At 52.5% G+C, this 15,417-nt stretch overlaps 1 protein-coding gene and 1 long non-coding RNA gene across 42 annotated transcripts in view; one reads left to right on the forward strand and one right to left on the reverse strand.

Moving 5' to 3' along the window:
• Positions 1–14,329, reverse strand: part of Chd3 (chromodomain helicase DNA binding protein 3) — a 26,435-nt gene extending 12,106 nt beyond the window's left edge. For 11 of the 31 annotated variants that reach the window (XM_087571881.1, XM_087571873.1, XM_087571861.1 and 8 more), the window contains exons 1-20: positions 14,054–14,329; positions 9,597–9,709; positions 8,866–9,036; positions 8,288–8,412; positions 6,513–6,799; positions 6,169–6,299; positions 5,839–6,007; positions 5,507–5,700; positions 5,004–5,234; positions 4,634–4,837; positions 4,276–4,487; positions 3,592–3,723; positions 2,792–2,891; positions 2,241–2,432; positions 1,908–2,108; positions 1,460–1,597; positions 1,057–1,178; positions 736–909; positions 331–472; positions 43–174 (exon numbers count right to left, since the gene is read on the reverse strand). In XM_087571881.1, coding sequence (XP_087428007.1) covers positions 43–174; positions 331–472; positions 736–909; positions 1,057–1,178; positions 1,460–1,597; positions 1,908–2,108; positions 2,241–2,432; positions 2,792–2,891; positions 3,592–3,723; positions 4,276–4,487; positions 4,634–4,837; positions 5,004–5,234; positions 5,507–5,700; positions 5,839–6,007; positions 6,169–6,299; positions 6,513–6,799; positions 8,288–8,412; positions 8,866–9,036; positions 9,597–9,709; positions 14,054–14,318 — 3,435 coding nt within the window. In that variant the 5' untranslated portion in view covers positions 14,319–14,329. Of the gene's footprint in view, positions 1–42; positions 175–330; positions 473–735; positions 910–1,056; positions 1,179–1,459; positions 1,598–1,907; positions 2,109–2,240; positions 2,433–2,791; positions 2,892–3,591; positions 3,724–4,275; positions 4,488–4,633; positions 4,838–5,003; positions 5,235–5,506; positions 5,701–5,838; positions 6,008–6,168; positions 6,300–6,512; positions 6,800–8,287; positions 8,413–8,865; positions 9,037–9,596; positions 9,710–9,788; positions 9,894–14,053 lie in introns of those variants that run through there. The other 20 variants (XM_087571874.1, XM_087571862.1, XM_087571878.1 and 17 more) reach the window with 6 other exon arrangements.
• Positions 13,088–15,417, forward strand: part of LOC148002931 (uncharacterized) — a 22,013-nt gene continuing 19,683 nt past the window's right edge. For 6 of the 11 annotated variants that reach the window (XR_015631744.1, XR_015631743.1, XR_015631746.1 and 3 more), the window contains exon 1: positions 13,798–13,997. This is a non-coding gene — a long non-coding RNA (uncharacterized LOC148002931). Of the gene's footprint in view, positions 13,336–13,797; positions 13,998–14,388; positions 15,391–15,417 lie in introns of those variants that run through there. The other 5 variants (XR_015631751.1, XR_015631748.1, XR_015631750.1 and 2 more) reach the window with 2 other exon arrangements.

The raw sequence follows: 15,417 nt of genomic DNA on the forward strand, positions 1-15,417 counted from the left end.
GCAACAGAAAGCAGCTCTGAGGAGAGCGGAGGGGCGGGCCACCTGGGAGAAGATGAGCACTCTGTGTCCTTGCTCCTTCAGCTTCCGCAGCATCTTCTGTAGCAGCAGCAGCTTCCCTGACGACTTAATAAGTGCCCCACCCTCATAAGCCCCACTGGGGAGTTTGGGAGACTCCTGAAGAGAGAGGAAAGGGAAAAATGAGGGTCAGCAAGCACACTCCTTACTGGACAGTGCCTGGAGAAGCTAAAGGCAGCCCAGCCCCACCTGACGTCCAAGGCAGACCCTCCCTGAGAGGCAGCCACATGATCTGCCCCTGCTCTCTGCTCCTACCATAGCAGCCACGGGGAAGAGGTACGGGTGGTTACAGCACTTCTTAAGGTCCATCATGATGTTAAGCAGGGACACTTGGTTCCCACCACCTCGAGAGTTCAAGGCCTCAAAATTTCGAGTTAGGATGTACTTGTAGTATTTCCTAAAGACCAGGGTAGAGATATATAAGAGATATAAATTATAAAGGAACCCTCTTCTTTCCCCCCCCCCCTTCTCTGTGTAGCTCTGGCTGTCCTGGAACTCACTCTGTAGACCAGGCTAACCTCAGACTCAGCGACCCATCTGTTTCTGCCTCCCAAGTGCTGGGATTAAAAGCATGGGCAGGCATCATTTCAATGTGGCCCAACTGTACGGAAGCTGTCACCCGAGCCCCACCCCAGTCTGACAGCCTGTCCCAAGTCTCACTTCTGCATGGGGCTTAGCTCCACTCGAACAATGAGCTCTGTCTTGGCTGGCATGTTCTTAAAGACATCTGCCTTGAGTCTCCGAAGCATGTGTGGTCCCAGTAAATCATGCAGTTTCTTAATCTGGTCCTCTTTGGATATGTCAGCAAACTCCTCCAGAAAGCCCTCCAGGTTGCTAACAGACACAAAGAGATAAGAAATCAGACAAGGGGAGAAGTTCTCTGCCTCTGACCTTGGGCTCTATTTCCTACATCAGGTGAATCTTCTAGAAGTCTCTGTGATGCTCTTCCTCCCTGCAGGCCAGCCTTAGTGAGCCACTTACTTAAACCTCTCTGGAGTGAGGAAGTTGAGAAGGTGGAAGAGCTCCTCCAAGTTATTCTGCAGTGGAGTCCCCGTCAACAACAACTTATGATCTATCTTGTAGCCATTGAGGACCCTGAAAAACTAGGAAGTGGGACAAGGACAGGCAAGGGAAAGAAATGGCTTTCAGTGGCAGGCGGCTATCTCACCTCACAGACTTGCCCCAGTTGCCAGCTCCTGAATTCCCATTTCCCTCAGGATCAGAGACCCCAGCCCTAGTCCGTTTCCTCCTGTAGTACGGCCCCTTCTCCACTATGACAGGAGCCTTACCTACAACAACTCAAACTAGTTTTGTTGCAGTTTCTTTAAGGGTCAACACAAGTCCTCCACATCCTCCAAGTCCTCGGAGTAGGGATCTCACTCACCTTGGACTGATTGTTCTTGAGTCGATGAGCTTCATCCACCACAAGACAGGCCCAGCGAATGGAGCCTAGAGCTGCCTGATCAATGGTGATCAGCTCGTATGATGTCAGGAGAACATGGAACTTCACCTGTGCCTCTCTCTGCCAACAGAAGCATTGCCCATTCATCCGCCACTTAGCACGCCCCGCCCACATCTCCAGCCCTTGCTCTTTATCCAGACCCTGTGATGCCCTCCCTCGGAAAGTCAGGGATTCTAATTTCAACACTGATCAGGGACTACGGATCACAGCCTCTAATTTCCAGCCCAATGCCCGGCACTGACAGAGCTGCACTGTTCCCAGGAAAGTCTACTGTGGAGTACAGAGGCACAAAGATAAGGAGAGGAATTCCTGGCTGGGACAAAGAAATGACAGATCCGATGGTCTCAAAGCATGAGACAGAGGGACTTACCTTCATCTTAAAAGCTTTCTTCCCGCCTTTTATGGCATTATCCTCAAAGGAGAACTCGTTTTCTCGAATAATGGCCCGGCTATCCTTGTCACCCGTGTATGTGACCACATAGAACTTGGGTGCCCACATCTGGAACTCCCGTTCCCAGTTGATGATGGTAGAGAGTGGAGCACTTACCAGGAAGGGACCTTTTGTGTGGCCCTGGGAGTCAAGGGTGGAATGCCATCAGTTCTGGCTCAAGGGTATGCGCACCAGTCTCCCTGCTGTCTGCTCTAGCCAACCCCACCCTGAGCCTCAGCCCCACCCCCAGGGGGCCTAGAGCACCACACGCACCTCCTTATAGAGTGAGTAGAGAAAGACAATGGTTTGGATGGTCTTGCCCAGCCCCATCTCATCAGCCAGAATTGTGTCAGTGCCTTGGGCCCATGAGAAGCGCAGCCAGTTCAGCCCTTCCAGCTGATACATGTGCAGCGTGCCTCCTGTGGCTGTGATAAACCGTGGCTGAGTCTCATATTTCACTGTAGGCTGTGGAGTCAAGACATCGCAAGGTTCAAGGGAACAGCTGAGGGGGCTTCTGCCCCGCCCTGGCACTGGTAAAAGGTGGACTACAATTTCCTCAGCTATGGACTGAGCTGAGTTCTAGTCTTGAGTCCTGTTCCCCCCCCCCATACCTTCCCCCTCCCAACGCAACACTCCCAGTCCCTAAATCATCACCAGGCAGCACCACTAGGAAGGGGCAGCTCGGAGGGAACTGGGCTGACTGCTGGTAGTACTGCGCTCCTACCCCCTGGAGAGGGCAAGGGCGAGTGGTGGAGAAAAGCTACTGTTTGGAGGCTGCTGACAGCTCCAGTCTGATGCTGTAGGGGCAGGGAAAGAAAACTTACATCATTAGTAGGGGAACTGGGAGGCCCATCGCCCTGTATCTCCTTCTTCTTCTTCTTGTACTTTCGAGGCTGTGCAGGGTCCTCGCCCATAATTAGCTCACTGAGAAAAGAGTGGGTGTCAGATCCTCTCACTTTCTTTCTCCAACGCATTGCGCATTGCAAACAAAAAGCTCTAATTACATTTACAGGGGACGGAGGTCACAGGACAACTATAGAAACTGGTTCTCTCATTCCACTGTGCAGATCCTAGAGAATGAACTCGGGTCGCCAGCCCTAGAGGCAAGTACTGTTACCCACTAAGCCATCTTGCCGGCACCATCCTATGCTTCCCCACACCCCAGATCCCTTGAGCATCTATCATTCTCTTCCAGGTGTCCTCCTACATTTCTCAAATCAGATCTTATTTCCTCTGTTTACTTTTTTAGATATAATTATATATGTATGTATGTGTGTGTATGTATGTATGTATGTGTGTGTGTGTATGTATGTATGTATTTGTCTATTTACGGGGGCCAGGTGTTCACTCAGAAACCAGAAGAAAGTGTCTGGTCCCCTGGATCTGGAGTCACAGGAAGTTGTGACTCCAGGTATAGGTGCTGGGAGCTGAACTCTGATCCTCTCCAAGAGCTCTTAGCTGCTGGGCCATGCTTCTGGGCTGGCCAGGTCTCACTGTTCATCCTTATGCTACCCCACCAAACCCACCCAAAGTGCCAGCTGAGGCTGTAACTGCCCAAGCCTGGGTCTGTCTGGACCAGCATCCTCCCCTTCATTTTCACGGCTGAGCGGGCACCCGCCCTCACCGGTGCCTCCAGTAGCTCTGCTTATGGTCGTCATACTCAGGGATGTTCATCTCATCCTCCTCCCATGTAGACTGGTCGTAAGGCAGGTCCTTCCATTTCACAAGATAGTGGTAATTCCCCTTTTTATCCATACTGTTGGGCAAGAGACCGAGAGAGGAAAGAAAAATAACATGAATCACGCATTGCAGAAAGTTTTGATAAAGTGTCAACAAACACAGCATCTGTTTTCTTAGCCTTCGAGGGATGGTCTGTAAGACACCTATCACAGAACACCCTGGAGAGCCCATAGGATCACTCACTCACCAGACGGGACTTGTGAGGGTCTGAAATGTGCCAGCCATGAATCGAGGCACTAGGCTGAGCAGTGAGTGAACCAACAAGCGTCCCCTCTGATTGCTCACACTTTGGTGGTAAACACTATTCTGGAGACACTCATCTGGGCGACCTGTCTCTCAGACCTTGTTTTCATCCCCATCCCCATCCTATGCTACTAGAGACAAAGAATGCTGGACTAAGCTTCCCCTGGTTTCTCAAGTTCCCTAGGAGGAGGAGCAGGGCTGGAAGGGCTGCAGCTGCAGAGACAGTCACCAAACCTCAATCAGTCACTTGGTTTATGTAGGGCCATTGCCATGGTTAGACCAGGGTCATGGTCCAGGTGGGCCTCTGCACAGAGCAAGGACTCACCTATGGTTAATAATGCGGTGCACAGTCATCCACTCTGGCTTGATGCCGAAACGGTAGTACTTCTCCTCCATCTCTGCGTAGTGCGGGTCCTTCACCTTCCGCTTATCACTCTTCCCATCGTCCTCACCAGATCCATAGTCCAGCGGTGGGGGCTCGTCCATGTCATTTTTCCGTTGATAGTTTCGGTACATTACCAAGTGGAAGATTTCCAGCTGGTGGGGCACAGAGGAAGGGAGAAGAAACGACCTCTAAATCCAAAGAAGGCAAAGGAGCTGGATCCCTAGGGAACGGAGGGCCAGGAGAGAGCAGGAGGCTGGGAGTGGGATCTTAGGTGCTGGGAAAGGAGAGGCCTTTGTACCTGAAGCTCCTTGGCCCAGGAGCAATGCCAGTAGGACAGTCCCACCCACTTGACAAAGAACTCCCTCTCTGATCTGCCTTGAAGAACACGAGGGGGTGGGGCGTCTGGATCCCCGTCTGCCTGCTGCGGGGCCGGCACTGCCACAGGTGGCTCCCCCCATCGCCAGTGCAAGATCTTCTGAACACGGCCCTTTAGCACAGGACACTTCAGGATGGGCGTGTAAGAGAAAGAGGAAAGAAAGGGGTGAACAGAACCCCGTGTTAGGTAGGACAAGGGGTAGGGGCTAAGGAAGGAAGAGCTGCGCGGCCTCAGAAATGGCTGAAAGGTGGCGCTTGGATGGTGGGCGCTGTGAGGATGAGGTTCTACTTACCGTGCATCGAGGGCACAGCCATTCACCATTGGGGATGTCGGGCAGTGGGGGGTTCAGACAGTGGATGTGGTAGGAAGAGATGCAGGCGTCACAGCACAGGAGCTCCCCGCCGTCCTTGCACACTCGGCAGTACTCCATGTGGTCATCCTCTTCCTCCTTCTCTCCTTCCTCCCCTTCCTCCTCATAGTCTTCCTCTTCTTCCTTGGCCTCCCACTGTACCCCTTCCTTCTCCTAGGAGGTCAGGCGCAGACAGACATAGACAGAAGAGAAGGAGAGACAGGAAAACCAAGATGATTGAGTCCTAGACGTGTATAAAAGTCTCACGGAGCCTATCAAACAAGATACTCTGACTTTCCAAAGTTAGTGACTCTGGGAATAAGGGGTTGAAGGAAAGGACCCAATTAGGATTCTGGACTCTGAGTAGTGCTGAGAGGCCTGGGAAACCATAGCAGAAAGCAAGAAGGAAAGAGATAGGTGGGACCATGAAGGCACCAGGTACTCACACAGTGGGGGCAGCTCCATTTGCCCTCAGGAGCTCGATCAAGCTCAGGGTCAAGGCAGACGAGGTGGTAGGCACGGGGGCAGGTGTCACACAGAATAATTTCCCCGCCCTGCTGGCACACCTCACAGTAATCCTGGTGATCCGTCTCATAGCCATCAACTTCCTCCTCCCCGGTCACTGTAGGACAGCCCAGGACTGTCACATACCCCAGTCAGGACAGAGGGAACAGAGAAAAAAGAAAGGGATTCAGGGAAAGACACACAGAAGGTTTGAATAGAGGTCAATATCTGAAGTAAGAAAAACAACAAAGGAATAAGTCACAGAGAGGCTCACACATGGTGACCTCCTCACCCTTCTTCTTCTTCCTTCCTGGCCGGCCTCGCTTCAGTTTCTTGGCACGGACAGGACCATCAGGCCGGCCTGAGGCACTATGAACACTACCACTGTCCAGGTCTGACTCCTCAGCCTCTGGTTCAGGGCCCTCATCACCCTGAAAAACACACTGCCCAGAGCCCCGCTGCCATGAGTGAGGCATCCTGGGTTCTACCCACCACCACGCACCGTCCCCAGACTGTGGGTCCCCACCCCAGCTCCCCTCAGGGACTGTCCATGGAATTCAGCCCTTGACAGACAGGTGCTGAGCAGATGGGGAGGGTTGCTTACCGAGCCCGCCTTCCTCCTCCTGCCCCCCAGCAGCCCTAGCTTGATTTTGAGTGGTGCCATCTTCTTTCCTCGAAGCTTCTTGCGCCCATCGGGGGCTCGGGCGCTCTTACCCCGCCTCTTGTGGCCTGGACCTGCGTGGGAATGTGGAGGGGAGAAGGTCCACAGGCCATGACACTTCCTGCTAGAATAGGAGCCACAGGGAGCTCTAGGCTGGGTGTTACTTTCCCCGTCCCAGGAAGCATTTTCTTCCCCAGCAACCATGGTGGGAAAGCATGGGTTATAGAGTCATGAAGCCATGCAGTTTGGAAAGCAGGGTACAGAGGTCGGAAGAAGAAGGGTCCTACCTTTGCCCTCTTTGGTTTTGGCTCTTCTGATGGGTGGGGGCTGGATTTCAGGAGCAGGGGGTGGTGGAAGGGCAGGGGGGGGTCCAGATGGTGCTATGGGGGTGGCTGAGGAGACAGCAGCTGACACCTGCTCAGCTACAGCTGCTGCTGCTGCCGCTGCCGCTGCCGCCACAGCAGCTGCTGACCCTTTGAAGGGGTTATTGGCGCTGAACTCTCTCCACTTGGCCCCCAGGATGGTCATCATCTTCGACATCGGGATCTTAGGATTCTTCTTAGCAATTAAGGGCCTGAAAATATAGAAGCAGAAAACTCAGACTTTTCACAGATGGTCTGGGAATACTGCCATCTCCTGTATCAATTAAGTCTATGCTAACATTCCTGGGTGGGAAAAATATGTCCTATTAAGAAAAATATTAATTTAAGTAATGAGCTAAGTAAAAATAAGTTAAGAGGAAAATCTATCCTGTCAAGTCCCACCCTCACAATGGCATGCTTGCCTTGATTTTCTGCGTTTTATTCAGTTATGGGAACCTGAAGGCAGTTTCCCTCAGGATAGTTAGAAAGACACAGACATCGTGTTTTCCTCTAGGGGGCGTGGTCAGCTCTTATTAGGATATCTATGATTCTCAGTGCTGACAAACAGGCTATGTAGCAGGTGTGTAGGTAAGACATTTCCAAAGACAGTTACCAAATACCCCCGAGGCGAGGTAGCAACATCACTGGGCTATGCATTCAGCCTCCCATCAAACCCACACAGGCTCCTACCAAGCATGCATTTCTAGTTTACAGGTAAGAAAACCGAGCACCGGGGTTGGGGATTTGGCTCAGTGGCAGAGCGCTTGCCTAGGAAGCGCAAGGCCCTGGGTTCGGTCCCCAGCTCCGAAAAAAAAAAAAGAACCAAAAAAAAAAAAAAAAAAACAAACAAAAAAAAGAAAACCGAGCACCTACGAAATTAAGTAACTTGCCCGAGATGAAAGTAGGGCACTAAACTGTTGTGTTAAACTTCAGCATGTGTATCCAGGGCACCGAAACTGCTGTGTAAAACGACACTCCTACCCGGGGCATTCGCATGAGTCTCTGCTTTCAGAGTCCCACAACTCACGCCCATTGCTCTCGGTGCATGATTTGTTTTTACTGTGGCTTAAGAAAGGGTTCTGGGGCTGGAGAGATGGCTCAGCAGTTAAGAGAACTGGCTGCTCTTCCAGAGGTCCTAAGTTCAATTCCCAGCACCCACATGGTGGCTCACGACCATCTGTAATGGGATCTGATGCCTCTTCTGGCAGGCAGGTGTACATGCAGATAGAGCACCTCATATACATTAAATAAATAAATAAATAAATAAATAAATAAATAAATAAATAAATAAATAAATAAATAAATCTTTAAAAAGAAATAGGGTCGTGAAGACTTGAAATGAAAATTCCCAATGATGGCACCCAGGTCTAGTCTAGAGCAGTTACAGAGAGGAAAATCAGAACTGTCAGAGCAGAAGATTCAATCCTTCCTGTCCTTTCTACCTTCTAGTTCTAGAAAATTCTCTAATCTAGTATTAGACTCATGATCTCTGTCCCACAACCTAAGAGAAAGATGGACTCATAGCTGGGATTGGTAGATCCTAGACCAAGAGTAGACTGAAAATATGTGTAAAATTATTTTTGCACATGCTGTGAATTTCTCTAGAAAGCATTTTCTTAGATTTTAAACAGATTCCAGAGAGGCCCAGTCCACACCCTAATAATTAAGTATTGTCTGAAAGGACTCCCAATTCTGTGTACCTCATGAACTGACTGAAGGCTTTGTAATTAGTAAGTGTGTGATAGTCCTCCTCAGAGAACACGTGTTCCACATCCTCCAAGCCCCAGGTCAGAAGCAAGGTGGCGGATGACTTCTGCTCCACCTGCTGAATGGGGGGACAGGGTGGTAAGATGGGGCACCCTGGCTCCTCTCCCATCATCCTTTAATGCCTCTCTTAGTATCCATCCATTTCCTGCCCCCCTCACAGTCCAGTCCCCATCCCTTACGAGGCCCAGCTCTGGCAACATCCCTCCATCCCTCTGCTGTCCCTCCATCCCTCTGCTGTCCCTCCATCCCTCTGCTGTCCCTCTGCTGTCCCTCCATCCCTCTGCTGTCCCTCTGCTGTCCCTCCATCCCTCTGCTGTCCCTCCATCCCTCTGCTGTCCCTCCATCCCTCTGCTGTCCCTCCATCCCTCTGCTGTCCCTCCATCCCTCTGCTGTCCCTCCATCCCTCTGCTGTCCCTCTGCTGTCCCTCCATCCCTCTGCTGTCCCGCCATCCCTCTGCTGTCCCTCCATCCCTCTGCCACTCTCTGATGCTCACTCCCTAACTCTACTCACCTTGTGTCCCCCATCCCCTTCTCCCCTTTTCCTCCGTTTTGTTTTCTTCTCTCTCTTTTCCCGGTGCTTCCTCCTTCGCTTCCGACCTGGTCCAGTTCCATACTCGCTGCCTCCACTCTCTGACTTCTCCCGGTACTCATCTCGCTCTGAGCCAAACTCCTCTTCACTGTCCTAAGGAAGAGAAATAAAAATAACATTTATTCATTCTCACCATGTGCCAAGAACTGTTCTTAGCACGAAACATATTTTATCTCTTTCCATCTTTACAACTACCCTATGAAACAGCAATTGATCTATATTTGTTCACTTTTTTTCAGAGGAAACTGAGGCACAGGGAGTTAAATAAAGTACCCAGTAAGAAGACAGAGGATTTCTAGGCTCTGAATTCACACACTCTTCCTCTAAGACTATGTTTTCCTTTGCCCTCTATATTGAGAATTAAACTCAGGGCTCAAACATGCAAGGCACTGAGCTGCTCCCTCAGTGAGACAATGTGCTCCAACTCTTTCCCTCAGATGGTAGGGGTAGGGTGAGTTACACTGACAACTGGACTCTACCGGGTTGGAGAAAGTGAGGCTAGGGTTCCAGGTCCAAGAGAGGCAGACAAGAGAGAGGCATGAGAGAGGGGTAAAGTCTCTTGACCCTAGGGACCCCTCTACCCAGGTAGCCATGAATAGAGAACATGTCATCTTTGGAAAGGGGACTCCTGAGCCTTGCTGTAGGATACTCACAAGCTTCTTTCGTTTCCGGGGTTTGCCTGGCTTGTTTTCCTTCTGCTTCTTGGGACCCCGTTTTCGCTTCTTCACACCCAATGCTGAAGGCAGCAGCCGGATATCATCCTTATCTTTGAAGAAAAAAAAGCACCAGAAAACCTAAATTCGGAGGGTCCCAATCTCTGACGTCCTTCGTTGTCCCCTTCTTACCATAGCCTTAGTAGCACTCTCTAGGAGCCCAGGCATTAACCCCTCTCCATTTCCCTGCCCTTCAATGCAAACCATGTTTCTAGTACTCTGGGATCCTCTGGTTCTGAATGGAGGTCAAGGGTCAGAAAGGAAGAGCAGCCAAGCCACTCCCTCTCCTCCCCTCCTACTAGCAAGGGACCAGACTCTAGGCCACCGGCTCAGCCTGTGGCGGGTCCTTTCAGTGCTCGCCAGGGCTCCTCCTGCCTCCCCTCACTTTGCCAGCTGGCAGCTTGCCCAGGAAGCGGGGAAGCCATGCCCAGCTGCTGGCCTGGCCTGACCCCAGCACTTGGAGTAGGGAGACACAAGCTGGCAGCTCCCTAAGCCAGATGCTGAGGAGCTAGAGCCAGAGGTGGACACCTGGGTTCTCACACTAACACCCTGGGGCTCTGAGATCCTTTCTGCCAAGTGGGAGGGAGGCCTCTATTTACATTTTCTTGGATAATCAACCAACACAGCACTGGAGCAAAAGAGATTCTCAGCCAGTCATCCTCTCTTCCCCACAGGGCCAGTCTGCCAACATCACAGCCTAACTCAGCAAAAGGAAGTCGACGCAATTCCCCAAGCAGTCCTTCTCCCGGAGGCCTGGAGTCCACCTGCCTCTACATCTACTCCTAGAGGCTGTACCTTTATCCCACACCTTACCTTTCATCTCTAAATCTGTCCCAGACATGCTGGCGAATCTATATATACAGACTGTAGGGACACAAACAAGGATATAAACACAGACAGACACACCTAACATGTGCAGTCTCAAATCCTCTCTCTTCCTCCCCCCACCCCCCTCTCACACACACACACACACACACACACACACACACACACACACCCCTGTACCTGCTTCAGCACAACTATGTCCCTGGCTCTCTCCCCAGAGAGCTCTATCAGAGGACACAGGACAGATTTTTCCCTGATATCCCACCCCATTCTCCCTGACCCCTGCCAGTCTGCTGGTGTTTGGGGACCAGAGTTGTTTCTCAAAGATTAAGCCTTCCTGATGCCACACAGAAACGGGCTGTGGCTTCCCTACCACCCCCACCAGTCACTAGACTAACCAGCCAGACCTGTCTTGTCCAAGTAGAAGGAGCTGCAGCCAGAGGGGAAAGCCAGGGCTTGGCCCAGCCTCTTGCTCTAGGACACACAATATTCCTTCCCTCAACAGCCAAGGGAAAATTAGCCACAATTAACACCCCAGGCCTGGGATTCCGACCTGATGCTACCTTTCCTTCTACCTCCACAATCCCGGGTTCCTGTGGGCAAAGACTCTCTAGGATGGGGTGTGGGCATGCAAAGGGGCAGCCTGCCCAGAGGCAGTGTGTGAAAAACCGATCCGGGCTCCAATAGGAAGTCAGACGTCAGGCCCAGCAGCTGGCTCCCCTTAACTCTAGGGACTTGGGTTAACACGAACATGGAAACGAAGACCGCGGGGCAAGTGGCAAGGGCAGGCCAGGGTACGCCAACTGGCTAAGGATCAGGGAAGTGGGCCGCCTGGGTCACCCTGGGTGTGTGGGGCGAGGAAGCCTGTGAACTCCATTTCCCACCCAGACCGGCAGGAGGTTCTCGGTTTTAGGCCGACGTCAGTGGCCAGCAGAGGGAAAGAATGGCGAGGAGAGGCAAGGAAGGGTAATAAAGCAAATCTAAGCCCCAACCTCTGTCTCAGCAGCCTCTCAAAGCTGGCCGTGAGCCCAGACTCTCCCACAGCCCGGCTCAGATCTCGGGAAGGTGGGGAGGGCGAGGGCGGAGTCTGGCAGTAAGGCTGTGGGAGGAGCCTGGGCAAAAGCCTTCCTCCCGCCCCTCTCTCCTAATCTCGCCATCAATCTCTCACACTTATATTTATTTTTTTCTCAAATTCCCCTCCCTCCCCCACAACGAACCTCCATAATAGGTCTACCGCACATGCGTACTGAATGCAGGAGGTGGGTTTGTATTTTCAGACCTTTTGCAAAGAAACTACCAGAATTTTCCGCACCACCCACAATCATTTCCCCTCCCCCATCTCCACCCCCCAAGGAATCACATCTATATATTATGTTATATTATTTCTCTAGACTTGCCAGAAGGGGGAGGGAGAAGAAATGAGGTTTTTCTTTAGCTTCCTGCTCCCTTCCCCCACCAACGCGAATGCAATTATTTTAAACGTTCAACAATGTAAGGAGACTGGAGCGATGGGGGAAGGGATAAAAATTGGTCTTGGGTAAGAATGTAAAACAAAATGGTGAGAATCAAAGCAGTCGCACTGAAAAACAATGGAAGGCTCTCACTGGTACAAATTCATATTCCAGAAAGAGACGAGGGCGGGCAGCCTGAACACAGCTCCTTAAGAGGAGACTTATTTTTCCCCACACTTAGGTAGACGGATAATGAGTACGCTAAAAATATTTTCCTGAAGTTTTACCTCAGAAAGTCATCTGAGGGGGTGTATCTGGGTCATTTTGACTTGGAGGGCTGGAAGGGAGATGAAATTGCCCAGGGAGACAGAGGAGGTGAGATTTAATTTCAAACATAAAAATTCAAAAGCATTTGACGCTTCTCAAGGATTCAGAGAGCAAAGGGGGAGGGAGGACGCCACACAAAGACCCATCTCGACCTTAGGCTCGTTCCTTCTCCTCTCTTACGGGCAGTCAGTGCCTGGGATCAAAACCAGGTCCCGAGTTCAGAACAGTTAGGCGAGAGGTACCGATCCCCTAACTCACCTGACAAGTCCTTTCCCCTCTTTTTCACACCTCGCCGCAGGCAGCCCTGCGGGCAGCCCTCTCCTCAAGACCTTTTATTCTTCCCCCACTCCAAGCGAATTCTGCCGGCTCGCTGGAATAACTTTTTTCTAAACTTTTCCTCTTTTACAGGTAAACCTGGCGGGGCTAGGGGTGAGGGGTGGGTTTTACCCAGTAAGCATTAAACACATTGTTTTACACACATTCAAGGCTGTCTCAACACGTGCGACAAAAAAGTCACAGTGGTCAATAACATAGTTTTACAGATAACGTTTTAAAGTTTGGTGCATGTGTGCTGCTCTGCCGCCAGAGACTTGGGGGTGTGGATGTCCCCAATCAGAGGTTGGCGACACCTATCCTAAAGAAGCTAGAAATCGCTCCACTTGGAGGGTGGTCGGAGAGGTGGCCACTGATCCAGATAAGGGCCTGTCCCTAGCTCGGCTGGGCGTGCTACTCCAGTGCCAGGTGACTTGTCATCTCGGAGAAGGGTGCTGAGTGACGGTCAAGACAGCAGCTGGGTGGGCAGTTCACGCCCCCCAACGTGGTCAGGGTGTGTGGGTGGTTTCATCAAGAGAGTGACAGTGAATGGCAGCCACGTGAGAGTCACAGCTGGGCAGTTCGGCCACCCCAGACTGACGGGGTCACGAGGGGGGAGGGGGCGGCTGCACTTGACACAAAAGAGCCCGGGGCAGAGATGACGAGGGTGGGGCTGGGGGCATCTGGCTCCCCAGACATTCTCTCCTGTCTCTCCTAATCTGAAGTGACCCGAGATCTCGACAGCCAGATAGGGGGAGTGGAGGGTAGGTCCAAGTCTTACTCCAGGAAGTGGTCTGCGTGGAGTGTGGCCACCACCTGCCCCCAGTCGTCAGCCGCTACAAACATTCGCACGACCCCTCCCCCGCGTGCCACTGCACACCCCTAAGTTGGCGGGCACCGAAGTCCCTGCAGGTGGAGGGGTTGGTCCGCGGGCCACCGTCCCACCTCTGCCTGCCCAAGTCCCCAGCGGAGGGCGTCGGGTGGCGGTCAGCGCCACACACCGAACCCACTCAGCTTCAGTTTGACCCCACCGGGGCCGGGCCCGAGGTGCGCTCACGCGGCCGCCCCTCCCCCACGCGCCCCTCCCCCCACGCCGCCGTCCGGTCGCCGGGGTCTCCGCGGTCCCTCGCTCGGCCTGGGAGGGGGCCCTGGCTTCGCCACGGCCGTTTCCTGCCTACCCCCTCCCAGCCGAGGGTGAAAAAAATAAATCTCCTCCCCCGAAAGCCGCGACCAAGTGGCCCGGTCCGCGCGCGCAGCTCGCTCCCAGCGCTCTCCAGCCGGGGCGGCAGCGGCGGCCGCGGTAGCGGCGGGGGAGGGGTGCAGCGGAGGAGGGGAGGAGGCCTGGCCCGGAGGCCGCCGCTGCCCGGACCGTGGGGCCCGTCTGGACCGGCCAGGCGCCCGGGACTCGCCTCGGCTCCGCAGAACCGTAGGTGCCGGGCCCCGTGGCTCCGGTCGGGCCCCGGGAGTCGGACCGACGCTTACCTGGCGGCGGGGGCGGCGGCAGCGGCGGCGGCGGCGGCGGCGGCGGCGGGAAGAGGTGGCAGCTGGGGGGGCTGTGGCGGTCGCGGCCCCGGTCGTGGCCCGGCCCGCGCCCGAGTACTCCCTCTTCGTCCTCCTCCTCATCGTCCTCGTCGGCCGCCTCCACCTCCTCCTCCTCCTCGTCGCCCTCTTCTTCCTCCTCTTCTTCCTCCTCCGACACCACCATCTCCTCCTCCTCCTCCTCCTCGTCCCTCAGAGGGGAAGCCATCCTGTGGCTCTGGCCCCCCCACCACCCCCCCACCCACCGCCCGCCCGCCTCCCCCACCGCTACCACCACCACCTCCTCCTCCTCCTCCTCTTCGGCGGCGGCGTCCTCCTCCTCACCGCCTCCCCCAGCCCCCCAAACCCCCGGGCCACCCCCCTCCAGAACACCCACCCCCGGGGCCGGCGTCTGAGGAGGGGGGCCGCACTACCCCCAAAAATGTTCTTGGAAAAATTTAAGGACTTTTTCCTCCTTCTCTCCTTCCTCCCAAGAGAACAAGAAAGGGAGATCGTTTTTTTAAAAAAATTATATATATATGTATATAAAAGTTTTCGACTTCTCTCTACCCCCCTCGGTTGCTTTAAATATATTTAAATTCTGAGGGGGGCGCTCAGAAATATTTCTCAGAGCTGAGGCACTAAGATGGCCGCCTTGAAATTATTTTTAAAACAACCCCCCCTCCAGCACCGCCACCCCCTCTATAAAGAAAGAGAGAGGGGGGTAAAATCCCCTTTTAAAACAAAATGGCTGGCTTAATATTTCATTTTTCATACACCCCCCTCTCCCTGTTCCATCTCATCTCTAAGCTTCTACTCAGAAACCCACAAATTTCTCCCTTTTTTCATAACTGATTAGTGCACAGATTAATACATTTTCCTTGTGTATTGAGAGAGAGAGAGAGAGAGAGAGAGAGAGTGTGTGTGTGTGTTGGGGGGCATGAAGGATTTCTGCATAAAACAAAAATGGCTGCTGTGACTTAACTCCCCCCTTATAAAAATATTTGGGGGGGCATTAATCAGTACTCATGCTCAGTCTGACATCAGCATAAATTGTTAAAGGTTAACTAGTTAGATACTAGTCCAACTAGATTGAATTTTTCTTTTCTTTACTAGTCTTCCTCCCCCCACCTTCCTTCTCTAAAGAAAAGCCTTTTTTTTTTTTTTCTGAATACTTGAGAAGGGAGTGGTTTGATGTGAAGGTTTTTTTTTCCTTCAGGCATTGAAAAGAAAAAAGATGAAATATATGTTTATATATAACTCTCTACATACCTCACTGAAGTCAAAATGCATTTAATTGTGTACGTATCTTTTAAATGAGGAACGGT

Source organism: Rattus norvegicus, chromosome 10, assembly GCF_021556685.1.
Source record: "Rattus norvegicus strain SHRSP/BbbUtx chromosome 10, alternate assembly SHRSP_T2T, whole genome shotgun sequence".
Lineage (NCBI taxonomy): Eukaryota > Metazoa > Chordata > Mammalia > Rodentia > Muridae > Rattus > Rattus norvegicus.